The 26481-nt window shown below is 39.0% G+C and overlaps 1 protein-coding gene across 1 annotated transcript in view; it reads right to left on the bottom strand.

Annotated features, from left to right (window-relative positions):
- Positions 1–7255: 7255 nt before the first annotated feature.
- Positions 7256–26481, bottom strand: part of Qpct (glutaminyl-peptide cyclotransferase) — a 32237-nt gene continuing 13011 nt past the window's right edge. The window contains exons 4-8 of the mRNA XM_070025704.1: positions 23221–23499; positions 14392–14568; positions 11978–12077; positions 10247–10363; positions 7256–8138 (exon numbers count right to left, since the gene is read on the bottom strand). Coding sequence (XP_069881805.1) covers positions 7993–8138; positions 10247–10363; positions 11978–12077; positions 14392–14568; positions 23221–23499 — 819 coding nt within the window. The 3' untranslated portion in view covers positions 7256–7992. The remainder of the gene's footprint in view (positions 8139–10246; positions 10364–11977; positions 12078–14391; positions 14569–23220; positions 23500–26481) is intronic.

The raw sequence follows: 26481 nt of genomic DNA, 5'->3' as shown, positions 1-26481 counted from the left end.
TTGTTTGTAGAGCATCTTTAAATCCATTGCTCCCTACCTTCCTCCCTGGGCTTGAATGAGGCCGATCCTTCCCCCAGTGGGTATGAGTCACAAGCCAAAGTCGGTAAGTGCATTCAATCCCCTGGGACAGAATGGAACTCCGAACTCACTTTGACTTTGTGTGGATGTTGCCTAGGGGCTGGGTACTCTCTTTAACACTAAAGCTACAGGATTATTCGCCCCACTGGCCCAGCAGAGGTGGAGACCGAGACGGAGGGTCGCGAGCATGGAGAGCCGCTGGTCATCACCAAGGAGACCCTAGCTACAGGCCAGCACCTTTTTAAGGACTCCAGGTAATTCTGCCAGCATCCCAGGTTGAGTGCAACCTGCTTTGATCTTCTGCCTTCTGAAAGTGCTCTGCTCCTCGCTGGGGTGCTCCGTTTCAGCTTTCCAAGTAGAGGCTGTGGCTCTGCCTTTAACTTCAAAAGAACATCTCCTTGACGGAAGAAGGCAGTAAAGCCCCAACTGTGGACAAGCTACTGGCTGGACATGAGATCATGGATATTAATGACATTGGCTTTCAGAGTACAGTCAGGAAGCGATTTGCCTCTTGAAAGAGTCCCTTAAGACCCTCAAGCTAGTGGCCAAAAGTCATCTTAACAAGGGTCTGGGCGAAGGTATGGCTGGCATCATGTCCGGCTGCGAAGGTGCGAAGAAGAAGCCCCTGAAACAGCCCAAGAAGCAGGCCAAGGAGCTGGATGAGGAAGAGAAGGCCTTCAAGCAGAAACAGAAGAAGGAGCAGAAGAAACTCGAGAAACAGAAAGAGAAGGCTGTGGGGAAGAGCCCCTGGCCACAGGTGGAATTAAGAAATCTGGCAAAACAGTAAGCTGTTCCTTGTCCCTGGGATGATGGAGACCCTTGATTCCATTCCCATTCAACATCTGGATTTCCTGTCATAACATCTCTGCCACCTGTAGGTAGAATGAACTTTAGATCTGAACACTAAGAGCTTTAAAAAAAAAGAAAATCCTACAGTGGCTCAGTCTTTAGTTTGTGAGCCATTGTGTCAAGTAAACCCAGCTTAGATTCCTGCCGGAGTCTGCTCTTTGTTCTACTCTTGCATTCTGTATCATCTTGAAATTAAGCCAACTCATTTTAAAGGCAAAAAAAAAGTCATCTTAGCATGACTTTGTTCCTGGTGATATAAATCTGACTTACATCCTTCCAGATACAAGTATTTATAAAATTTGAAATAAACTCTGCTGTGAAATTAGTGGTAAATGATTTCAGGGAAACTATCATATTAAAAAATATATATTTTTGACCACACTAAGGTTTGAACTCAAGGCCTAGGCAGGCACTATACTACTGAGCCAAAGCTCCTACTTTGCACTATTTTTGCTTAATTGTTTTGGTGTGAGTCTTGGGGCTTGAACTCAGGGCTTGGCACTGTCCTTCAGCTTTAATGTTCTAGAACCAAGAAAAATCAGAAAAGGGGAAAATTCAATGTAGTTAGCAGAAATAGGGCAAAACATTTAAAGCAGAACCTATTTGTAGAGAGAAACTCCAGGTTAATTATTAAAAGGAAATTCGCAGGGGTAGAGACTCAGAGCAAATTAGGGAGTTGAACAAGTATAGTAAATAACAGTGAAACTGAGAAAGAGCCAGGAATCCTGGAAGGTGGTTTGATTTTGGGTGTGATAAGTAAGAAGCTAGGAATGTGTTCCGATAATGCCAGCTAAACCTTTATTGGGAAATGCCAGCTAAACCTTCATCAGGAATGAAACAAAGGGGGAACCGGGAATGTGGTTTTTGCTTTGATTGAAACTGTAATTGCTAACTGCTAGTTCTGCTCCTCCACATCAGCTTACTATCATTTACACTGCCACCTACATTTGGCTGAGAGTTTGGCTGCTGTTCTTCACTGTCCCAATAGTGGAGAGCAGTCATCTTGTGGTTTATAAAGATTCCTAGTCCTAAAAAGAAAAAAAAAATCTACAGGGTTATGAACCTGGGGTTACTAGCATCCATCTTGCCTGCAGGAAAATTATTGACTAAGTTTGGAACTTACTCCAAGGAAAGCAGAGCAAATGGCTAAGAAGAGATAGGATTTTGAATTTAGCTGTATCCAAAGCCAAAGATATGAAATCAACTTTCCATTTTGTTCAGATAAGTTTAAATTGTCTTAGTTTTAGTTTACATTTCTTTTTGTTTTGTCCCTAATAACAAAAAGATTCTTAAATGACTCATCCTTTCTGAATCTGGGTATCTAAACCTCTAAAATAAGGATGTTGAAACTCTACAATATTAATCATAAAGATGCCAATTCTTATTTGGGGTTTTGCTCTTGTTATAAAATATAAGAAACATAATTTAGTCTTCACATAGTCAGGTACCTAGTACATTCCAACACACACACACATATTCAATTTCTAAATGGAAATTCCAAGTGGAATGGTTCTATTCCTACATGAAAACCAATAAACTAGAAAGCCTCTAAGACCTTTATAATCAAGTTGAAATTAGCCATGTTGTGTATAAAAACTTAACCTCCCTAGAGTCTTCTTTTATATATGAATATATATGTGTTTTTATTGTAAAAATACTGTACAGAGGGGTTACAGTTGAGTAAGGTAATGAGTACATTATCAACTGGGAATAATTTAATTTCTGCATTTCATTTCTTTGAAAAATGAAGCTATTCATATACATAATGTAACATTATGGGTAAATTTATCAAAAGATTATTGCCATAAATTACTTTATATGGAACAAGTCTAGCATAACTGAAAATGGATTCTTCCCTTCCCAAGGGAAATATCCTGAACATTTTGGGATGCCATGGTTGCATATCATTTTCCCCATTAAAAAGGCTAGGGGGGAAATATAACAGAAATGTTAAGTGATCTTTTCATATCCTTACTCTTCTCTCAAGAAAGTATTAAAATCATCTTCATAGCCCTCTGCAGTCATTATTTTTCTAGACTTCTTTAATTATGACTCCAGCAAGATCCATTGGCTTAAGGACTATGTGGCTCATTTTTACAAGGAAATGCACCCAAATATTCCCACACAACCAGCTACAGAACAACGTGAAATTGATGGCTGGGAGTCAGCAGCGCTCATTGACTTCTCCATGCTTCTTTGCATAATTTACTATACATCATTCTATGTTAGCCAAAACCACAAATATTAATCCCTGAATGTACCTTGTGTTCCCACACTGCTAAGGAGGTAGAATGAGGTTTCCCATGCTATTTATAATTTGTCTGCTTTTAAATCTATTTTTATGTTACCTATGTAATCTTTGTGAACTTGAGTGTTTTTTTTTACTTTAAGCCATGTTGCTTTTCCCTCTTGGCAACTATGTGCTCTTACTATTAGTTCTCAGACAAATGGTCTAAATTCCCCACTAGCAAATTTGGATATGCCAGGAGAATGGGCTGAGTTCCATGAATTGCCTTTGAAATATGAGCACAATAAGATGACTTCACTTTGCGTGAGCAAGCCAACCAAATTCAGACTGAGGGATCCAGTCATGACACAGACAGTCCTTTCATCCCAGCTCTCTTCCACACTGTCATAAATTATTGCTGCTGGATCTATTGCCAGGAGTCTGGGGCCAATTTTCATATGTAGGATTTGAGGGGTATCTTCAAAATCCACCCCACTCACGCAACTAGCTAACCACTCATGATGTAAAGCAGTGGCTTTACATCATGACATCTGCCCCCTTGCAACAATGCAATCATTTTTTTGTAATCTGAAGGCTGAAAAAGACCGTCGATGTCAGAGAAGTGAAGCAGAAGGAGGAAGGAAGGGGAGGAAGCCAAACTACTTCAAAACCACTTTTAGAGTTCCAAGATGCATACAAAGTTTCCCTGAAGGAGAGACTGATTGTAAAACATTGTATACAGGTGTGGAAATGTCACCATGCAATCTCCCCCACTTGTATAGGTTATAAAAAATAATGTGTGCTAATAAAAAAACAGCAAAAAAAAAAAGAAAGGGGGAAAACATTCTTGAAACAAAATGGGGAACTCTCAGCCTTTCCTACTTTCATCTGTGAAGTCAAAAATTTGACAGACTGAAACCCCTCTGTACATCACCTTGTCAATAAAAAAGAGAAAAAAAATAACAGAAAGTGTGGCTACAAAGAAAAACCATGCCTTTGTGAAGAGCAAATGTCATGGCTATTTAAGGAAGTCATTTCTTCCTTTGGCTTTGTTTTAAATGATTGCAGCTTCTAGTCTTCTTCATCTTCTTTTTATTTCCTTTATCTCCTCAAACTTAGATCTTATTTTTTAAAAACTGAGATGTGAGGGTCAGCAGAATAGATAATGACCCTCACGTATGGCCATCTGAACACAGACATGGAAGTATCCAGTCTTGTCCACACTCCCTTGATGTAAAGTAATCACCTCCAGCTGGGTCAAGTGGATGTGGTAAATGTCCCATCTTCACATGACTTTGCTGCAGCACCATAATGAACGTATTTCTTTGATGGAAGAAAGATGCTTCGTGAAATAAACTGTTTAAGGATTTGGAGCTGGAAACATGCGCTGCTTTGTTCTTTTGACAATTGAGTTCGCTATCTAAAACATTTCTCCATTTTGAAGGCTCTGTCTTTTCTCTTCCAGCCACAGCCCTCCAGCTACAATAACAGGCCCATGATTTTTCTTAGATGCCAAGGTTATGAATACTCTTTTATGAATATTTTGCTTTGAACTTGCTTCTCTCTTGCAAAAGAAAAATAGCCCTATGTATTGCAGGGTTGACAGTAATAGGCAGAACATACAAATTGTTCTCCTAGGAGCAGTAAAATGTTCCAAAATGCACATACAAAAAAATTCTAAATACAACATAATGTTTATGGAACACTGCCTTTTGCAGCTATAATTTTCAAAAAGTAATATTTCTGATTGGCATGAATTATTCAGAGCATATTTCAGAGATTAATATCAAAATTAATGCCATAAAATGTCTCCCTTTATGACCATGATTGCTTTTCTCATATTAGTGCACTTTTAATGAACAGAATTTTGTATGCAATTCCAAAGCAAGAGAACCTTCATTGGATTAAGCTGCTTTGGTTTTTACTTTTCCCTTTATCCCATTTCAACATATCCTCCGACCTCCTTTAAAAATAATTCGACCCTTGCCAACTCAACAGATTATAGTAGATCTCCTATTAATTGCATTCTGCCTTAAAAAGAGCTTAACATTTCAGCCTGTAATTATATATGTAGCTCTGTCCACTAATGTTTAGGCTAATCATTAAAACTTACTCTCATACTTGCTGTTTATCATCAGTTCAATCACTTATCATTAGTGAAACCAGCTCTTTTTCGGTATTAAAAAGAATGTCTTCCCTGAACCCTTTCAATGTTTTTTTTTTCCATCCCAAAAATTAATCTCAAAATCTCAGCTCCCTTTAATCCTGCTTGGTGGCTTAGATTCTCTAGCCCTGGAACCACTTACATAGCTTTTTTTTTCATAGCCACAGAAATGTAAAAATAGCCATTGCTAAAGCAGAGAAATAATTCTGCTTAATCCATGTACTTTTGATGCCTAACAATTTGACAGGTGACTTATAGCAACAAATTTTATGAACACTTCTTCAGACTGATAAAATGACCTATAAAAATTTCCAGATACAATTGCTGCTTTGCATTTTGATATTAAGAATATTCTAGGATGCCAGATGCTGGTGGCTCATACCTGTAATCCTAGCTACTCAGGAAACCTGAATAAATCAGTTCAAAGCCAGTCAGGAAAGACAAATCCAAGAGACTCTTATCTCCAATTAACCATCCAAAAGAACCAGAAGTGGACGTGTGGCTCAAGTGATAGAGGGCCAGCCCTGAGTGGAAAAAGCTAAGGAGAACACAAGGCTTGAGTTCAAGCCCCAGTACCAGCACCAAACAAAACAGAAGACTATTCTAGATCCTGGAGCCAGTGGTTCACATTTACAATCCTAGCTACTCAGACAGCTGATGAGGATCGTGGTTCAAGAACATCCCAAAAAGAAAAGCTTGTAGATTCCATCTACAAAAAGCTGACATGGTGACATGGCTCAAGTAGTAGAACACGAGCCTAGCAAACATGAGGCTCTTTGTTCACACTCTAGTACTGTCCCCCCTAAATACACACACACACACACACACACACACACACACACGCACACACACACACACACACACACGCACGCACACACACAGAGGTACTGAGGCAATATTCTACGGTGATCCAGCAAGCATGACCTTTACTACCAGATTACTTGGATTCAAAGCCCACTGTTGTCACGTACCAGCTATTCAATCTTGGAAGAAAACACTTGACCACTGAGCATCCTAAAATGAGAGTAGTGGTATCACCTACCTCACAGGACTGCTGTAGTAAAGGTACATAAAGCACATTACATTGGTAAAGGTACATAAAGCACTTCCAGTATTGTCTGGCACTTAATTTGCACTCAGTGAATGTTAGCTCTTAATATTATTAGCTCATAAAAAAGAAATGTAAGCCGGGCGCTGGTGGCTCACGCCTGTAATCCTAGCTACTCAGGAGGCTAAGATCTGAGGATCATGGTTCAAAGCCAGCACTGGCAGGAGAGACCGTGAGACTCCTATCTCCATTAAACCACCAGAAAACCAGCAGTGGCGCTGTAGCTCAAGTGGTAGAGCACTCGCCTTGAGCTGAAGAGCTGAGGGACAGCGCCCAGGCCCAGAGTTCAAGCCCCATGACTGACAAAAAAAAAAAAAAGAAATGTATATTATCTTTTCTTACCTGGAAAGTGTATCTTAATGGGTACTTTCTCAATGACTTCCATTGTTTACATTCAAAGCTGACTTTCCTTCCCCACCCAGTGAGTCTGTCTCACTCTCTACCTGTCCTTGGAAGAATAAGTCAATGAGCATTGACTCAATATCTTCCCTGATCAAGGACACAGAGAACAGTGGCTCTGACTAACTTCATTTACATGACAGGATTGACTTCTCAAATTGTTTATTGGATTGAGCTTGTTTCTATATAATTGCTTTCTATCAATGAATGCTTGATGCCTGTACTTTTCCAGAAAAAAATTCAATAAGTAATTGACCATATTTGAATGCCCCCCCACACACAAATCCATAACTAGTGGGTTCCTATCATATTTTCTTAATATTGATTCAAGAGGCCACACACAACAGGATTTTTCTGTCTCATCTCAACACAAGACCAAAGCAGAAAATAAATACTTTGTAGTTAAATTAACAGAAAGAGTAGCCAAAAATTATAGATGCAGTTTTATTATACCGACATAAGAAAAATCTACAATAAAAAAAAACTCAAGAGCCAATGATGATTCTGTTAGTATAATGGTATTAAACCTTCCTTTTTTCATATACCTTTTCCAATGGCTTTATTTAATGACAATCAAATATTACAATCAAATATTAAATTTTTGAAATCCTATAAAAATTGGGTCATACATTGAATGAGATACTTCCTTGTTTTTATGTATATATAAAGTAAAAAGAAAATAATAAGACATTTAATTCAGAGTTTAGTTTCCAGAAAATTAACCCTAGAAAGATTTCTCAAAGAATTTTGGGAACCTTCAAATACATCTTTGCTTTGTATTACATAATAGATTTACAAATATGAAAAATCATAAAACTAAAACTAAAAAAATCATGAAACCATATGCAATTTTTATATTTTTATACTGAATCTTGTTAATGTTTAAAAGTATGATAAGTGATTTTTATTTCATTCCATAGTTTCTATCTAAATGAATCTCAAAAAAGTTTTTTTGCAAATTCTCTTTTATCTCTAGATAAAAATCAATGTATAATTGAGGACAAGATATGGTAGTAGGATTCACTGATCATGTACTCAAAGACCCCTACAGAATGAATCTATAAGATGAAGGTGTCCACCTTGAATTTATCTGGAATCAGATATTTTACATAATGTCATATCTTCTGAATTTGGTATAGAAGTCATTACTATGACTAAATTAGAATATTACAGATGAAGATACTCCAACACAAAGACTTGAATGATTTTGTTTAAATTATCAATGGTTGACTCATCCAGATTTTCTTCATTGTCATCCATAGTGTGCCAGACTTCAGGGAAAGGAGAAGTTATCAGATGCAGAATTGGGACACCTAATAAAAAAGAATTACCTTGTAATTCAGTACATCTCTCCACTCAGTTAACTAGAAAATTACATTCTTCATATAGAAGGAATGCTATTGTATAGGAAGATACCTGATAACTCATCACCTCCGGTGCATGTCTTTATGTCTAACCTTTGTACTTCAAAAGCATTGAGTCATAAAAAACATTAATAAATTCAGTAAATAATCATAAGGCACCTACTGCCTATCAATTATGACTCTTAGAGTTCAAGTAATAGTAAAAAGGTCCCTAAGCATCACCTCCAGCTTTTTGGTGGTTAACTGGAAATAAAAGGCTTACAGACTTTGCTGCCTAGGCTGACTTTGAACTGCAATCCTCAGATTTCAGCTTCCTGATTAGCTAGAATTACAGGTGTGAGCCACTAGCACCAGGCTGAACTTCCACTACGTTGACACAGGAATTTTCCAGATAAAATCAGAGCTACACAAAGGCAAGAACACAATCTAAGTCCATGAATTAGACAGAAGAATGTCAGTAGGATACAGACTTTCAAAAATATTCTACAGCCAAGAGCTGGTGGCTCATACCTGTAATCGTAGCTACTCAGGAAGCTGTGATTTGAGGATCATGATTCAAAGCCAGCCTGAGCAGAAAAGACCATGTGACTCCAATTAACCATGAAAAAGCTGGAAGTGGAGATGTGGCTCAAATGGTAGAGCACTGGTCTTGAGCAAAAATGAGCTTAGGGACATTGCCCAGACCCTGGGTTCAAGCCCCAGAATTGGCCCACACACAAAAAAATTCTACTTATCAAGAAAAAAGTACTCCAAAGGATTTGGAATGAGTTTCTCATCCTTCCACTTGGAAGCCATGAGTTGATATAATGGCTGTTTTAATTAATCAATTAAATTTAATGGTTCCTGCCTCTTCTAGAGAATTGCAAATCAGGAGTAGTAGAAATTATTACTAAGGCCTAGTGCTGCTGATCACTATTAAGCTTAGTTATCACCTTAAAGACCTACAATAAATGTGTGAGGTATAGAGAGAAAGTGTGGAAATACGGACAACTCCCAGGAGTCTAACCCAAACAAGTGTATAAACTAGACCATTACAGCACAGGACAAAGTTTGGAAAGGAGCAGTTGTTTTCAGTTCAATAATTCCTCCATATTAATGAACAATAGTAGCTCTGTCGTTTTATTTGATAACCAGGAGAGGCTTTGTCAGGGGATATTAAGTATTACATGCTGCATAAGAATCATATCTGGCATCAATACTGACCAGGTAAGGGAGTTTCTAAACTTCTTTGTCAGTTAATTTGGTTTAAACATCAACCTTCTGTCTTAAAGTCATATAATCAGAAGACACATATTGGTTAAAGCTTATATATGTGTGTGTGTGTGTGTGTGTGTGTGTGTGTGTGTGTGTGTGTGTGTGTGTGTGTGTGTGTGTGTGTGTGTGTGTGTGTGTGTGTGTGTGTATACACTTGTTTTTAAAGATTGATCCTCATGCAAATTAATTTTATCTAATTAGTTAATTTTATCTAATATTAAATCATCTAAAATATTTTAGATTGGCTAATATCATTGCTATATAAGTCTAGTGCTGTCAATCTTTTTGTGTGTGTGTGCCAGTCCTGGGATTTGAACTCAGGTCCTGAGTGCTGTCCCTGAGCTTGTTTGCTAGTGCTCTACCACTTGAGCCACAGTACTACCTTTGGGTTTTTTTTGGTGGCTAACTGGAGATTAGAGTCTCATGGACTTGCCCGTCCAGGCTGGCTTCAAACCATAAACCTAGCCTCCTGATTAGCTAGGTTTATAGACATAATCCATCACCCAGCTAGTGTTATCAGTCCTAAGGATGGTTTTAGTGATTCAAGATGCATCAATTATTATTCACGTTTAATTTTCTTCTTGAATGTATGTAACAGTTAGAGACCCAGAAAAGTTCACTGTTAAAGAAACCTATTGATGTCACTTGCAAACTAAATAAATTTTGAGAGTAAGCCATGGCTAAGAACAATGATCCTGGTCTAGTTTTAGGAGTAAATAAGTGATACATAGTTTTGAAATATCAAAATGTACATATAATGTAATAATGAACATACACATGGATAGGTACATGCACATAATTACCTTTTCTTAAAAATGGAATGTGGTCATCTTGAATAATATTTCCATAACCAAAATTCTGGAAATACCGTCTCTCCAAAGAGTGATCCTTGAGCAAACCTAATTCATGGAGTTCCTGTTCTGCAAATGACAATTAGATAGTAGATGAACCTTTATTTTCATCTGATCAAGACTCAGGATGCATTCTTATTTAAGGAGTTTGAAATCTTATCATATGGAGCCATTATAATCTTAATATGCAGTGAACATGGTCATACCCTAACAATAACAATCAGGGCTAACCTTGGGCAAGTACAGTTTGGAGTAGGAAAAGAGAATAATTGCGCAATATTCTGGCCTTCAGGTGAGAATCTTAGAGATCTCAACTTCAACAGGACAGACTGCAAGTGAGGAAATCAAAGGAAAATGGTTTGGTAAAACTCAGGAGCATATGGTGAGATGGCAGAATGCTTTCACACTGCTTAGAAATAGCACAACTCTAGGGCTGGGAATGTGGCCTAGTGGTGGACTGTTTGTCTAGCATGAAGGAAGCTCTGGGTTCCATTCCTCAGCACCACATAAACAGAAAATGCTGGAAGTGGTTCAAGTGGTAGAGTGCTAGTCTTGAGCAAAAGAATCCCAGGGCCAGTGCCCAGGCCTGGAAAAGAAAAAGAAATAGCACAATTCTATCTTGCTCCAAGAAGTATGCATGTCTCATAATGAACTTTTAGCATGAAATTCTTGCCTCAAAAGCAGCCTCTTAGGAGGAGTTTACCAAAAAAAAAAGTCTATCTCAATTTCATCTTTCTCAAATACCTACATGGTTTATTATGTATGGTTTGGTTTGGTTTGGTTTTATGGGGAGGCCCCATCTAGCTCTCTGAAGCCACAGATATCTATGTACTTGGCTTGGGCTAGCCTGGGCTGGCCTGTCTATCTACTCTCTTATTTGACTTTATATCTTCTTCAGATGGTCCTTTACAGATCTCTTTCTCTTGACTCTTGATCCACTTTGAAAGCTTGGAATGTCTGGATAAGGTAGAAAATAGAAGATTGAAAAAAAAAAAGCAGGTGAAGAAAAGAAATGTAAAGTATATCTTTGGGTATCATTATAAAAACATAACATTCATCTTTAGTCAATATGTTTTGTTAGGTCAACTTTTCCCTAAAAATGTGTTCCATATGCTTCACACAAGACTCTGAGGAAAATATTTTCAAGCCATTTCTAAGGATATACAAACATAAAATGTAGTATTTTCTGCTTGCACTTCAAAACAGAGTTGAATGCAGAAAAATAAACTTACTCTACGAAACAAGATTAAGTAGGAATAACAAGTTAATAAACAGGGCAAAATGCTAGTATATTATCAAATCATAAATTTTGAATTTTAAAAGGTGACCCTTGTTAGTAGAAAGAAACATTTTGATAATTCTGTCGTCTTTTCTTTATGTATGGTGTATTCAAGTGAATATCTTCTGGAGGGTGGGGGAAAGGTTCAGAACTCAAGGGAAAAAGGGTGAAAAAGTACAGCAGTGGAACTCACCGGACACTGTGATGCAAGTCAACTATACAGCTTGTGAGTAGACAGGGAAGGAGGGACTGGGAAAGAGTGAGGGAAGGAAAGGCAATGTATGAAAGGACACGTACGCATTACCTGACTCATGTAATTATAATCCCTCTGTAGACCATCTCTATAATAACAATAAAGTAAATTTTAAAAAAAACTTTTCCTTTTTAGTAACTGTGGCACTTACCAATTGTTTGAAGCCTATCAAACCATCTGGCAGAGTTTGGAAAAAAATTGGGAAACGTTGGGTTTCGGGCCCCAATTAAATCCAGTAAGACCATTAAATCCTATAGAAGAAAAACATTATTTAACCACAGAGACAAAAACACATTTCATATTCATCAGTGGAGACAAACAATTAAAATTAAATCCATTTAATCAGTTAAGAATATAGAGAGCTATATAAATGAACAAGAGTTTTTTAATAGTAATTTATAATAATTATTGTTGAAGTACCTTTTTTTTCCCCCTGCCTGTCGTGGGGCTTAAACTCTGGGCTTGGGCGCTGTCTTGAGCTCTTTTTTTTTTTTCCTCAAAGCTAGTGTTCTACCACTTGAGCTACAGCACCACTTCTGGGTTTTTCTGTGATTAACTGAAGTAAAGAGTTTCATGGACTCCCCTGCCCAGCCAGGCTGGCTTCAAACTGTGACTTTCAACTCTCAGCCTCCTAAGTGGCTAGAACTACTGGCATGAGCCACCGGCGACCAGTAAGGTGAAGTACTTTTTTTAAAATGTGAATGAATTACAGTGTTAATTCTTTATTACTCCAAAAGGATACTACTAGGAATAAACTAGAAATGAATCTTTGGGGTCAGGATTGGTGAAACATGTTTGTAATCCTAGCTATGCAGGAAGGGTAGAAAGGAGAAAAGCTTTTCAGGACCAGCTCAGAAAAAAGTCGATGTACACGATCTCAAAAACAACACCGGAGACAAGCCCAGTAGTCTTAGTTATTAAGGAGGCTGAAATGAGGAGGATTGAAGCTCAAGGCCATTCCAGCCAAAAAGTTCATATGTGCCCATCACAACCAATACAAAGCTGGACACAGTGGTGCGCCCAGCTATACAGAAAGCTTAAACAGGATGATCATGGTCCAAGCCAGACAAAAAGTAAGGCCCCATTAAAAAAAATAAATGCCAAAAGGGCTGACAGTCTGGCTCAAGTGGTAGAAGGTCAAGCACATGATCCTGAGTTCAAACTCCAGAGCCACAAGAGAGAGAGAGAGTCAGAGAAAAGACAGGAAGGAAGGAAGGAAGGGAGAGATGGAGGGAGAGAAAAAGGGAGGAAGGGGGCGGGGTACTACAGTACTAGCCAACCAGGTCTCTCCTCCTTCTCTGAACCCTTTTCAGCCACTTTGGCTCAAGTGAATGAATAAGTGCTGTCCATAAGTCCCTGCTCCCCGCCAGGATCAGCTGCAATGGAGAGGGGACAGAGATGGAAGGGAAATTCTAACACAAGGTCTGTTAGACAAAATCATTGACCCATTTGACTCCCAGGGCAAAGGTCTATAACAGGGCAAAGCTCAGAGATGAGTGAAGGTGGAGTGAGGGAACTATTGATCAGTTTACAAATGAAGAGGGTCAGAAGTAAAGGAAGAACAGGAAAGAAAAGGAATGTTCAAAGCGTGAGCTCCATGTCCTAAGCTTAAAGAAGAGAGGACTTAAGGACTGAATAAAGACAAAACATGGAGAGGGAGAGGCAGGAGGAGACTCTCAGGTAGGTTAAAGGATTAGTGATGGGTTTGGGCCCAGAAACAGGGATGTAATTGAGGCTGGGTGTTACACTCACATTTAGTAATAGAGGTAGGATTTGAAGACAGCTCCACCCTCATGTGAAAACCGTCATCTCAAACCAACAACACAGCAAAATATCAAGTACACACTGCAGTCACCATAATTCTTCAGTTGTAAAGCATTATAATTACAATACCCTAAGAAAAATCCCTCAATCGCACCCCCTCTTACTCCATTTCCGAGTATCCTATCCTCCTCTGCTTTTGTAATGCCTTCAAAAAAAGATTCAACTCATGCCTATAATCCTAGCTACTCAGAAGGTTGAGATCTGAACAACACGGTTTGAAGCCAACCCAGGCAGGAAAGTCCTTGAGATTCTTCTCTCCTGCTCAGAAAAAAAGCCAGAAGTAGAACTGTGGCTCAAGTGGTAGAGCGCTAGCCTTAAGCAAAATGAAGCTCAGAGACAACACCCAAACCCTGATTTCAGACCTCAGGATGTGAAGAAGAGAAGAAAGAAAAAGAAAAGAGGGAGGGAAAGAAGAAAGAAAGGAAAGAAGAGCGGGAGGGAGGGAGGGAAAGATTCGAACTTCTACCTTCACACACTACCTGTGGAAATGTTCTCCACTAAGCCAAACTGAATCTGATGGCTCCTTAATCAGATTTCACAGTACTTTAATTAAACTCATCCAAACATGGCTTCTAACCCAGAATCATTCTTTTGAGCTCTGGGATTCCTCAAAAGCCCAGTGCCTGCCAAGGAATGTTCTATTATAAACACCATTCTGAAGATTTTGTGACACCGCTAGGTCTTAGCTTTAGCACCCTTCTCTTTGGAGGCTACAGAGCCATCAAAATTCCTCAGACTAACCATGCCATGCAGTTGGTTGGTGCCCCTCGCTCCAGGTGGGTGTGTGGTCGATGCCATCTTCGTAGCTAAGTGCCGAGACCCATACAGAGAGTCCTGAGGAGACCAGTGAAGGAAAGCCTCTTCTCCATCAAAAAAAATTAGCTTCAGTGAGAGATCTGACTTGGAGCCTGAGACATCCTAGTAAAAAAAGAACACTTATTTTAATGCTATGATGAATAAAAGGAAAATAAGCACCAAAAGCTTAGATGGGCCATGAAGAAAGGAAGATACCAAAGCAAATGAGACCATACCAAAATTTATTCCACACCACTTCCTCTTCAAAAATCACCTCTCCTCCCATGATCTTCACTCAAATAAATCTCACCTTCTCCTACTGCCTCTAAAAATAGATGCTTTCTATTTGTTCTCTTTTGTTGTTGTTGTTGTATCTGTATTCCATTAGTGGGGCCTGAATTCAGAGTCTCTTTGTTCTTTCTTGGCTTCTTCTGCTCAAGGCTCGTGCTGTACCACTTGAACTACACCAGCTTTGGGCTCATAGACTTTCCTCCCCTGGCTCACCTTGAACCTTGATGCTCAGATCTCAGTCTCCTGAGTAGCAAGTTTTTCAGGCAAAAGCCACCTACCTAATCCTAGAAAATTTGTAACTATAGAAGTGTTGTGATAGACACTGTGTCATGCCATCCAACGTTCCACCTCAGGAGGATGTGTGTGTCCCAGCATCTGGGAGAGTGTCAACCACTTCCAGGTTTGTCCCAGATGCCTCTCCTAGATCCCATGACCTGCCCACAGACACTAGAGGCTATCTAAAGGGACATTGGCCTTCCAGAGCTCCCCACAGCGTGGCTGAGACTATCCCCAGTATAGCTCAACCTCTCCCTCTGTCTAATCCCGTTTCTCTCTTCCTCCAGCCAGAAGTGTTGATCCAAGGCTGCTCCCCGCTAACTGACCTGAATGGTCTTCATCAGGTGATGCTCTTCATCAGGAAACCAATCTGAAACAACTGACGATCTTTCTTGCCCCTCACCTGATTTAAGTCTGACATTTTTAATTGAATCTCAGTTCAAGAATCTGCCCTAGGAGTGCCACAGAGATACAAAGGAGAATAATTATAGTAGCTTACTTAAAAGAGACTACACTTCATTTGGGCTAGGAAAGACAAAACACATGTACATGAGCACAGAAAAAAATGTGCCAGGGTTCACATATGCAACCCATGTTCTTTGGAAACTGTACAGAAGAAGAGGTGAATCTTTGGGGCATCAAAAGCTGCATGAGAGAGAGAGCATCTGACAAGAAACTGAGAAGGGAAATTCGATTCTGATCAGTTTTAAACTTTCCACCTTTAACTTCCAATATTTTACATTAGTTCTTCCGCTACTCTAAAACCCCACAGTCCTTGAGCCCACCCTAATTCCTGGTCTGTCGAGTCCCTTCACTTTTTCACAGTTCTCCGCCTCCATACTAACCTAGCTTCTCTCGGTGTCCTGTTTAGTTCCAGGCAATCATACTAATTACTTTCCTATATACACCCTCAACTTACTTGCCCTCTGCCTCATCAGGTCAAGGGCCATGGCTCAACTCTATGACTCTAGCTGCAAAGGAGGTAGGGAATTATGGGAACATGTTTCAAGGCCTACCTAGGCCAAAAAAAAAAGTTTAACCAATAGCTGGGTATAGTGGCACATCCCTGTCATCCAAGCTTCTCAGGGAAGCAAAAATAAGAGGATTGCAGATCAGGGCATAAAAGCAAGATCTCAGTCTTGAAAATAACCAACACACACACTCATTCCTTATATCAAAAACAAACATGAAGTCATCCAGCCTTGTGCCTATTCTTGTGGAGAACCTAGCTAGAGAAAATAAACAACCACCCTGTTTGACCTTGCTTAAACATTCATGACCACAAACCTTAAGCTGGCCTTCTATGTTAACTGGGAGTCACTGTATTTTCTGGGTCCATTCACTTGCAGGCTCTTCTGGTATTTCACGTTCTTCCTCTTTCTAAAATTCAGCACCTCAGTTATCTCACTCCCAAATGATGACCTTGATTTCTTCTTGCCATGCTCATTAGCTGCCAGCCTCTATGTGCTCTAAATCCCTTCTCCTATGATCTGCTCAAGGATATTGCTCTAATAAACACCATTTTTTCTTACCATCACCTACAAATATGCTGTTACTTCTCTTGTGTTAAAATGTTTACCCCATTATGTCCACGAGCTACTGCTTCTTTTTTAAATTCCACCTATAGAAAAACTTGCAAGAATTGTCTGTTCAGTCTCCAAGTCTTGTTCTTCAACCTATTCTGATCCTATTTCATCATCTCCATCCACTGAAATTGTTGTTATCATGGTCACCTTTACATTACTAATTCAAAGGTTAACTCAAACTCTTCATCTTTCTTGACTTATTGGAAGCAGCTGACAAGACTGATAGCTCCCATCTGCAGATATTTTCCTCATTCAGCTCCTAGGACAACACAGCCCTTCTACCTTAGCCAGCACTGTTGATTCCCTTCATCTCTTTTCCCTCTTAATGCTAAAGGCCATAAAGCTTGTTGCTTGGTTCTCTTTGTTGTTGTTAATATCTATCTCTGAGTCTTTACAAAATGTGTATGTATAACATATGCATACCCACACATGTCAGTAATTCCAAAGTACATAGCTCGTTGTTTGGTCTCAGTCCTGATACCCAATTGCCAAATGAACATCTCCACACAGATGTTTAACAGACATGTCAAATATAATGTGTCAAAACTCAATTTCTGATATTCTTCCTGAAAGGATCATTACCAACAGTCTTCCCCAAATAATTTGTTGTTAACATCATCCTTGCAGTTACTCAGATTTTTTTAAAAAGCCATGGAGGATTTCCTCCATGGATGCTTCTTACGCGCGCGCACACACACACACACACACACACACACACACACACACACACACACACACACACACATAACACACACACAATATAGGTCATCTTGTCTTTGTAAACCTATTTCCTAACTGATCCTCACTCCATGCCTTTTTTCATTTCATTCCTTTTTTTAACCCTCGTATGTCTCCAGAGTTATGTGATCAAACTTTCCAGATGCTTTTGTTCCTTGTGTGTCTTGACTGACTGTTTCTCGTGTTTGTGCCCTTCCCAGAGCCCTTTCCTTTGACTTGCTCACTTGGCTGCTGCTGACCTGTTGTCTCAGGTCTCCTTTCACCATCACTTTAGAGACTCCCTCTGCCTCTTCTCTGTGGGAGTCCCAGTGACCACATCCCAGATCCCCTTTCTGTATTTTTACTTGAATTTTGATGAGGCATAGCTAAGCAACATCTAAAGTGAAGCCATGCATGAAAGTGAACATTATTGATACCTGTACCTGAAAGCATCATCATTCTAGTCTTATATTTAATTCAACTGTGTATGGGGATTCCAAGATCATTATTTATTTAAAATACTTAAGGCACAATTGTATTGTTTTCTATACATCCAAAGTTTCTATTGAGAAATCTAGTGTCATTTTTATTCTCAGTATTTTTTTTCATGCCTGTTAGAATTCCTAGAATGACTATGCTGTTTTTATTCCTTTTTCTGGAAAAGATACTTCTTCCACTTTAGAATTCAGCCCTCTTATAAGTGGGTTTTTTTTTTATTTCTAACTTCCAAGAGCTCTTTCTCATACTGTGGTTACTCTTTCTGAATACTCTTATTTTTGTTTCATGAATGTAATTGTTCCTCTGATTTCTCTAAAGATATTTAAAATACTACCAAGTTATCTTCTGCTCCTTGTACTATTCTATTTCCTCGAACTCCATTGTTCAATTTGTCTCATTTGTTTGCTTGCTTTCTTTCATGATGGAGACTGTTCTCCAATGTCTGGTCATACCTGAGTTCACTCATGTTAAAGAAGAAGGTCCAAATATACTGATTAGACATAATGAGTTCATTGCCTTCGCTACTTGTAAATCTAGTGCTCATTCAGCGTTTTCTTTGAGGATCTCTCAGTGTTCCCTTCCTGCAATCTTTTCTCTGACATGGCTCAAGCTCTCTGGGCAAAGATCCTCCAGTTCCCTATCAAATGGGTATATGATTATTGTTGTCTTTCTGCTGCTAGAAATGATATAACATACCAAAGATTTCAGTGGTCACTGTGTAGACTTCTACCTAATCTCCCTAATTTACATGAACATCTCCTTAAGACTCTTTTTTTCATAACTGGTCCCAAAGTCCAGAACAACATTGTTCAATTTCTCTAGAAATTTCAATAGAGTCTGGCATGGATTAGGAATCTATATAAGTATTTCTTATACAGACTTGTGGCAATGGGGTATAGGTCTAGAGTTTGAACTCAAGACTTTACACTTGCTAAGCTGACTCTCTACCCCCTTAATCCACACTCCCAGGACTTTTTTGCTTTAGTTATTTTGGGGGGTCATTCTTATGTTTTTGCCTGTCGCCAATCTTGAGCCGAGATCCCCCTACCTACATTTCTAGTGTAGCTGGATACCAGATTTATAGAGCCATGCCTACTCCCCTTATGCAGACTTCTAACCCCTCTTCATGCCTGCTCCCTGCCTCACTTCTGCCTTTCTAAGTATGACATTCATCTAGTCCCTGGGCCTTTCCAGGATTTTGTCAGGGGACCTGATGGCCTCTTTCATTCTCCACATACTTCACCAGGAAATATGACTTCTACCCATGCTAGTAGGTCATTTGCTTTCTCCATCTACTACCGTTTGCATATTGTGGTTCTCATTAACACATGCACCTTCACTTATTCAAAGAAGAAGTTTCCCTGATTCTTTTGCGGTGATATCATTTTGAAAGGGGGGGGAAGGAAAGAAGGGAGGGAAATAAGGAGGAAATAAGGAAGGAGGGAGAAAGGAAGGGAGGGAGGGAGGGGAGAAAGCAAGCAAGCAAGAAAGCAAGAAGGAAAGAAAGAAAGAAAGAAAGAAAGGAAGAAAGAAAGAAAGAAAGAAAGAAAGAAAGAAAGAAAGAAAGAAAGAAAGAAAGAAAGAAAGAAAGAAAGAAAGAAAGAAAGGAAGGAAGGAAGGAAGGAAGAAAGGAAGGAGGGAGGGAGGGAGGGAGGGAGGGAAGGAAAGGGAAGGGAAGGGAAGGGAAGGGAAGGGAAGGGAAGGGAAGGGAAGGGAAGGGAAAGAAAGGGAAGGGAAGGGAAGGGAGAAAAATGCCAAGTGCTGGTGGCTCACATCTGTAATCCTAGCTACTCAGGAGGCTGACAACTGGAGATGGCCAGCCTAGGGAGGAAAGTCTATGAAACTCTTATCTCCAATTAACTACCAAAAAGCTAAAAGTAGAGCTGTGGCTCAAGTGATAGAGCACCAGCCTAGAGTGAAATAATAATACCCAGGCCCTGAGTTCAAACCCCAGGACTAGCACAGAAAAAAAGGTTTTTATCATCTGAAACAAAGCTATTTTTGTATAATATGCTTAATACTATGTCTCTAGACAGAGAATTAACATCTACTATTTTAATATCAAGTGTTCTGATCCATGAACACTGGATATCTCTCCGTATTTTAGATGATTTTTTTTTTGTCAGTCATGGGGTCTGAACTCTGGGCCTGGGTTCTGTCCCTTAGTTCTTCGGCTCAAGGCTAACACTCTACCACTTGAGCCACAGCACCACTTCCAGCTTTTTCTGCATATGTGGTGCTGAGGAATTGAACCCAAGGCCTCATGCATGTAAGTCAAGCACTCTACCAGCACTTTTAGGTCAGCTTTAATTTCTCTACATAGTGATTCTTACAAGGTGCCAGTGGCTCACACCTCTAATCCTAGCTACTCAGGAGGGTGAGATCTGAGGATTATAGCTCCGAGTCACCAGAAAACCAGAAGTGGCACTGTGGCTCACAGTGATATAGTGCTAGCCTTGAGAAGAAAAGCTCAGGGACAGTGCCCGGACCCTGAGTTCAAGCCCTATGACCAGCAGCAACAACAATAAAAATAATTATTCTTATTTTTCTTTCTTTCATTTGTCCCAGGTCTTTGCAGTCAGTTCTGTGGTTTGAATTCAGTGCCTTACACTTGCTAGGTAAGTACTCTACCACTTGAATGATGTATGCTGCTCTGTTCATTTTTATTTTGTTTTTTTTAATTAGGTAAGTGTTTTAATTGTATTAAGATAGCTTTTTAATTAAAAAAAGACAGCTCATTCGACTTTGAATCTCCAATGACTTCTGAGAGCATGAAGCAAAAGATGTACCTGTACAGCAGGTGCACACCCAGGATTAACTCTGTATTAAGCAGTTAAACAGATTTCCTCATTATCAAGGATGCAAGGTGAATACGTCAATGTAGACAATCTAAGCTTTTAAGATCCCTTAGTGCTTCCAAAGGTCTAGCTTGAAATCAGACAGTATCATCATAGGATGTGAGGACAGAATGAGACTATTGGGACCAGAGGCATTCTGCCCGTGCTAGTGTAGAGGCAAAAGAATGTCATTTTTAACTTCTACAGCTTTAAGTTTTAGGGTGCCTCACTGAAATTTCAACAGGTGGGTGACTCCAATGATCAATTATACTTACTTTCTTTCATTCTCTTCTGTTAGCACCAGTTCATTTAAGGAGGAATGGACTGCTGTAGATACTGATCCAGAGTCTCCTGAGGCAACTTGCTCTTTAGGGTTGAATTGGCAGGAAAACAAATACAGCCTTCAATTTCTAGTAACTCAGGCTTGTACTTTAAACCTAGAAGAATCTGTGTGACCTAATCTGTGAAGGTCTTTGTGGTAATAGTATAAATGCCTGTTATCAGGGTTTACATAGTCTGTCCATGAATTGTCTGCCATCTTTCTTGATACAAGGTCAGAGAATGGCACAGTAATAAAGCTCCTGGAATTCATAGCCTCTATGGGTCAACTGGGGGACAATAGACCTAGGCTGAGCTTGGCTCTGCTTCACTCTGCAGTCAGTGAGGTTGGCTCGATTCCACTTGTCTCTTATCTTCCTGCTGGGACTGACAGACCAGCCAGCACATGCCCTTCTCATGGTGATGGCAAAGACACAATTCAGTAAACACATTTCCAGCTTCATGTCACATTTACTAACCACACATTGGCCCAGGCAAAATAAATAGCAAAGTCCAGAGTCAATGGTTGAGGGAACACAGCTGACTCTAATGTGAGTGCACAACAAAGTTATAAGGCAAAAAGATACGGGTGTGTAGACACAGTTCTAATAACAGAGAGAAGAGGGAAAGGACTAGAAGAGTTAGAACAATAATCCAGGCTACTGTCCAGCCCTCTCCTAGGGTACTTTCCACCACCACCTGTTCCACTCATGATGGCTGAAGGAAATAAGTTTTACTACCAATTTAGTTAAAATATAATTGCGGGGGGGGGGGAGGGAGGAGTGTAGTTGTGGAGATGGAAGGGAAGGGATGGTAGTGGAAAAACAAAGGAAGAGACAACAATGCTTGATAAGAAATGTACTCAGTACCTTGTTCATGTGACTGTAACCTCTCCTCTGTACAGTATTCTCACAATAAAAAAAAACTTATTAAAAATATATATATAATTGCAAGAAGAAATCTGATAATCTGCAAATTTGCATTCAAAAAGAGTCCATTTTTTTTAATTATTCATGTTGTCATTTACCTCTAGCAGGTAAATTAAGAGAACATACATGTCTAATTGAGATCTCAAATTGTCTAATTAAGGATCCCACCCCAAAATTCATTCAGCCCTTTCTGTTTCTGGCTACCAGAAATACTTCCTTCCATAGAGAAAGCAGTTTACCGAGAGAAGCCACACTAGCTACACAAAACTGTGTCTTTAAGTTATACTTCATTTTGTTTCATGCTTATACTAGCAATATAAAGATGAAAAATTAAGATGATGTATCAGTTTCCCGTCACCCAACAGCTAGGGAACTGTGAACGTTAGAAGCAGGGCATGGGACAAAGGCATTATAGAAGGCTCAGGAAACAAAATTCACAAAACAGAAAAAAACAGTGAAAAGGATATTGAGAGGGGGGAAAACAATTCTTGCTTTCTTCAAGTTAACATATCCAGCAAAAAAAATAGAACCAAATATCTCTATTACTTCCATTACAAGATAAACTTTCAAAAAGCCCACAAGAGGGTGGCTATTTGTTGCTTACGAACAAAATGTTTTGTTTTTGCTTTGTCTTGTTTGCTTGGTTATGAGTGGTATCAGCACAAAATGTCTTAATCTAGTTTAGCACTTTTCCCCCCAATATACCCTTAAGAACACAGACACTGAAATAACATCTGAGAGTCCCAGAAGTATTTTGAGCTGAGAACAGAACAAAAGCTCTGCTCTGCTACATAAAATTGAGCTGAGATTGACAGATAATAACAATAATGCATTTCTGTGTCAAGCTTTTCATCTTGATATGTCTGAATTACCCACTCTCTACTTTGGAGCCACTTTTCCTGTGGCTCCTTCTCCTCAACTCAAGTCATTATCTCTCACATCAGAAGGTCATGATGTTTCATGGCTATATAAACAAGAAGAAATAGCACTGTTTTTCAACGTCAAGCCTGCACCAACTTTGCTTCTTCATTTGGAAGGAAATGATACATTTAATCCAATACCTATTCAAGACTGACTAATCAGGTGTCAATTAATGAACTCACTGCCATTTATTTAGGTTGAGTGCTTATGAAATTTCAAATCATGCAATCTTCCAATAAATTTTCCTCTTATTTTATAACAAATTACAAATTTGCAAAAATGAACCACAATGCTTTGGTTTCCAAATGGCCTGCATAGCCTCCCCTAAGGATTCCAAGACTCACTCTGAGTTAGTGTTCAGATATTTTATCTTAAGAGTCAACAAAAAAAAAAAGCAGATACCTTCAAGGAAAGGAGTTGTTTGTCTAAGGCACGAGCTAATTCCAACAGCATGGCACACGGCACAGCTGAATCAGTGGCTCCTACAAACACCCTGTTGTCCCAACGAGGAAAGTACTTGGAGTCGTAGTGGCAGGCGAGGACCAGGTGTCGTTTGGCAGTGGGGTTGAGGGTGCTGATGATATTTGAGAAAGACCGGTACCCATAGGGTGTCCTACTCAAGAAGGTGTCTACTTCCAAAATCCAGTCAGCCTGAAGTTTCTGAAGGCGCTGCATGATGTGCTGATCAAACAAAAACCAAAGTTTCAGATCCAAGCAAGCTTTGCATTCGTTAACTATGTTTTTTTTTCTATTAAGACCAAGTATTACTATGTATTCCAGGCTGACCCAAAACTTTTATATAACCAAAGCTGGCTTTGCACTTATGATCCTCCTGCTAGAATTACAGGCATACACCATCACATTTGGCCTTGTGTTTCTAAAAGTTTATGTGATGCCTTTCAAGTTAGGATGTACAGAATGTACAGAATGCATGTACAGAAATATCACAATGAAACTCCTTTATGTAATTAATTTATGCTAATAAAAATGGTTATAGTGCATGCTTATTATACTTATTAATAGTAATAATTTTCTATTATCATTTGTATTAAAAAGAAAAACTAACCTTCCTCCTACCAACCTATCCCAGTCAATTTTTAATATTAATCAGTGCTAATAGTTTGATGTAGATCTTTCCTTTTTGCTTAGAGAAATCCACATTAGCATAGAAACACATAATATATTTGGCAAATAAGTGTACATTTTTAGAAAAACATCCTACTTTTGATATTTCTAAGATGTTAAAATGGAATGCTTAAGAAATTAGATATACTCTAAGCTCTTCAGAGCAAAGAACCACTAACACAGCTCTTTTTGAGCCAAATGCCTAAGAAGTCCTACAAATTGTTCACATGTGCTAAACACTAACAGAAGATACTAACATGACCAGCTAAGGACAGTGAATAAAGGTTCCATAACAAGAGGACAAATGGGGGATGTTTATAGTCCCTGCCCACTCTGATCCATATTACATATCAAGAAACTTTCTCTGCATCCAAGGCAGGTCTAAATCCACTGCTAATGCTTGTTTTTAAAAAAAAGGCTTAAAAATAATCTACCTGAAGCCTTTGGGCAACACAATGACTTCTGGAAGGAAGCAGTAAGTAGAGGAAAGACTTCAGGGACTGGATGTATCTCTCTTAAGAACCTACTCTTCATGGTATGAAAAGATATAGGTGAGTTCACTGCTGTTTCTTTTGCCCTGCTCATCCTTACTTTTTCTTGACCTTGTTTTTCTTTTCTTCTCTCAACTATCATGTGGGTCTCTGTAAATTGTCTTTTAACTCAAATCAGAAACTAACAATCAAATAAATTGGCAATTTATCCTGCAAGTAACATCCAACAAGGATGGACCTTGCGATGATGAACAAATAACTTACAATAGCAGGAAACAAATGGGAATTTTTTTTCCCTCTCCTCTCAAGGAAATACAGGATTTTCTATCCTAGCCAAGTCTTGTGTGGCCTGCAGCTTGTTAATGTGACATGACACGTAGGCAAAAAAAAAAAAGGTGGGGGGGAGCTTAGAAAAACTATAGCAGGAAACTTTGTGGGGGGAGGGGGGAGTGAACAGGACACTGAGTCTACAATCAATCATGAAAAGCCAAAAGTACAAAAGCTTTTTTAATTAGGTAGAACTTAGCCAGCATCACATTGTATATGCTGTACCTTATCTTACTTTTCTAATACTGGTTTACATGTTTGTCTTTTCATATCATCAGAAGAAATATTTATGACCTTTTGGAGGTCAACATTCCTACCTTGACCATTTTTTAATCTATTTTGTTATTCTCCACAGTTCTTAGAACTCTGCTCCCTGCAGATTGTTAGTAAATATTGGTTGATTGTGATGGTATATGTGGGTTGATATGCAAAGAGTATATAAAGCTATACAATATGGAATATTAGGCCTGTGAGTCGAGAGAAATCACTGCATCTTAAGCTTTTCTGACCAATGTGAAAAATCAGTTATTCTGGACTGTTAAAATTTTTTCCATAAAAGAGTGATCTTAAAAAAAATAGCAAATACTCCAAAACATCTGTTATCCAGATGATGAGATACTCCATCAAATGGCTTAACTACTAGTAGCCTGCAGAATAAGTGAGGATTTTAAAAGCTTATCTGTTAGTATTACTCAGAAGTTTCACACATACTTATTTCTCAATTACTAACAAGGTCTTGGCCATAATTTCTGATGTCTACGTGCACACAAACATCCACAAAAAAATTAGCAAGTATCCCCAAAAGAGTTCTTCCTGAAGCAGGCTTTTTATATTCATTTTTTTATTTATCTTAGCAACTAAGATAAATAATCTTTATAAACAATGGAACTGGCTGCAAAATCTAATTAGGTCACCAGGACCTCTTGTTGTTGTGCTTTTGGCTTTCAGATTGAGACTGCAAGTTCCCACTACCAGTCTCCAAAGGAAGGTCTGTAAAGCATTTCTAGGATCACTAGTATGGCCCTCAAGGGCAAAGCAGCTGTGCTTCCCTGACTCCATGGGACAAAAGGCTGACAGAGAGGGGGGTTGGAGCAACCCATGTGACTCCACTTCTGGGTATACTAGTTAAGTTGGGAGCGTTATTCTAGGTTAACATTAGTGAATGATTCTGGGTTGAATTCAACTCAACTTAAATTCTAATTTCCAGATTCTGAGAAGCGTGAAACCAGTAGATCAGGGTTGTTTGGAAGAAACAGGTTCTCTATTATTTGTACTGTTTACAAATACACTCCGGTCAGGAGTCTGACCACTGCTATTGTGGACTTCAGGGTATGTTTTCTTGGTTCCACCATACACAAGTATGAAAGGCCAGCTCAGGAGGCTGGCTTGAGAATATACAATTCCATATTCTAGAATATAAAATATAATTTTACACTGCATGAGACACAGAAGTTTAAGCACTGCCCTGAACTAAGTACACTAGGCTAATTGTTATTGAGTTAGGTGGAGAACACAATTTCTCAAAGGAGAATGAAGGCCACAGTACAGTGACTCTTGAACTTCCAACCAACAATTGTCAAATGCCAGTGATGTTGGGGTATTAGGGGCAAAGAAAACTTGATTAGGAGTACAGGAATGTGTTATTGAAAGGGTGAGACTTAGACTTAGTACCCTTTCTGATCTTGTACCCCAGACATCAATTTCACACAAAAAGTAGTTT

Source organism: Dipodomys merriami, unplaced genomic scaffold, assembly GCF_024711535.1.
Source record: "Dipodomys merriami isolate MVZ:Mamm:240054 unplaced genomic scaffold, mDipMer1.0.p SCAF_17, whole genome shotgun sequence".
Classification (NCBI taxonomy): domain Eukaryota; kingdom Metazoa; phylum Chordata; class Mammalia; order Rodentia; family Heteromyidae; genus Dipodomys; species Dipodomys merriami.
This window is presented reverse-complemented; position numbering and strand designations above follow the sequence as displayed.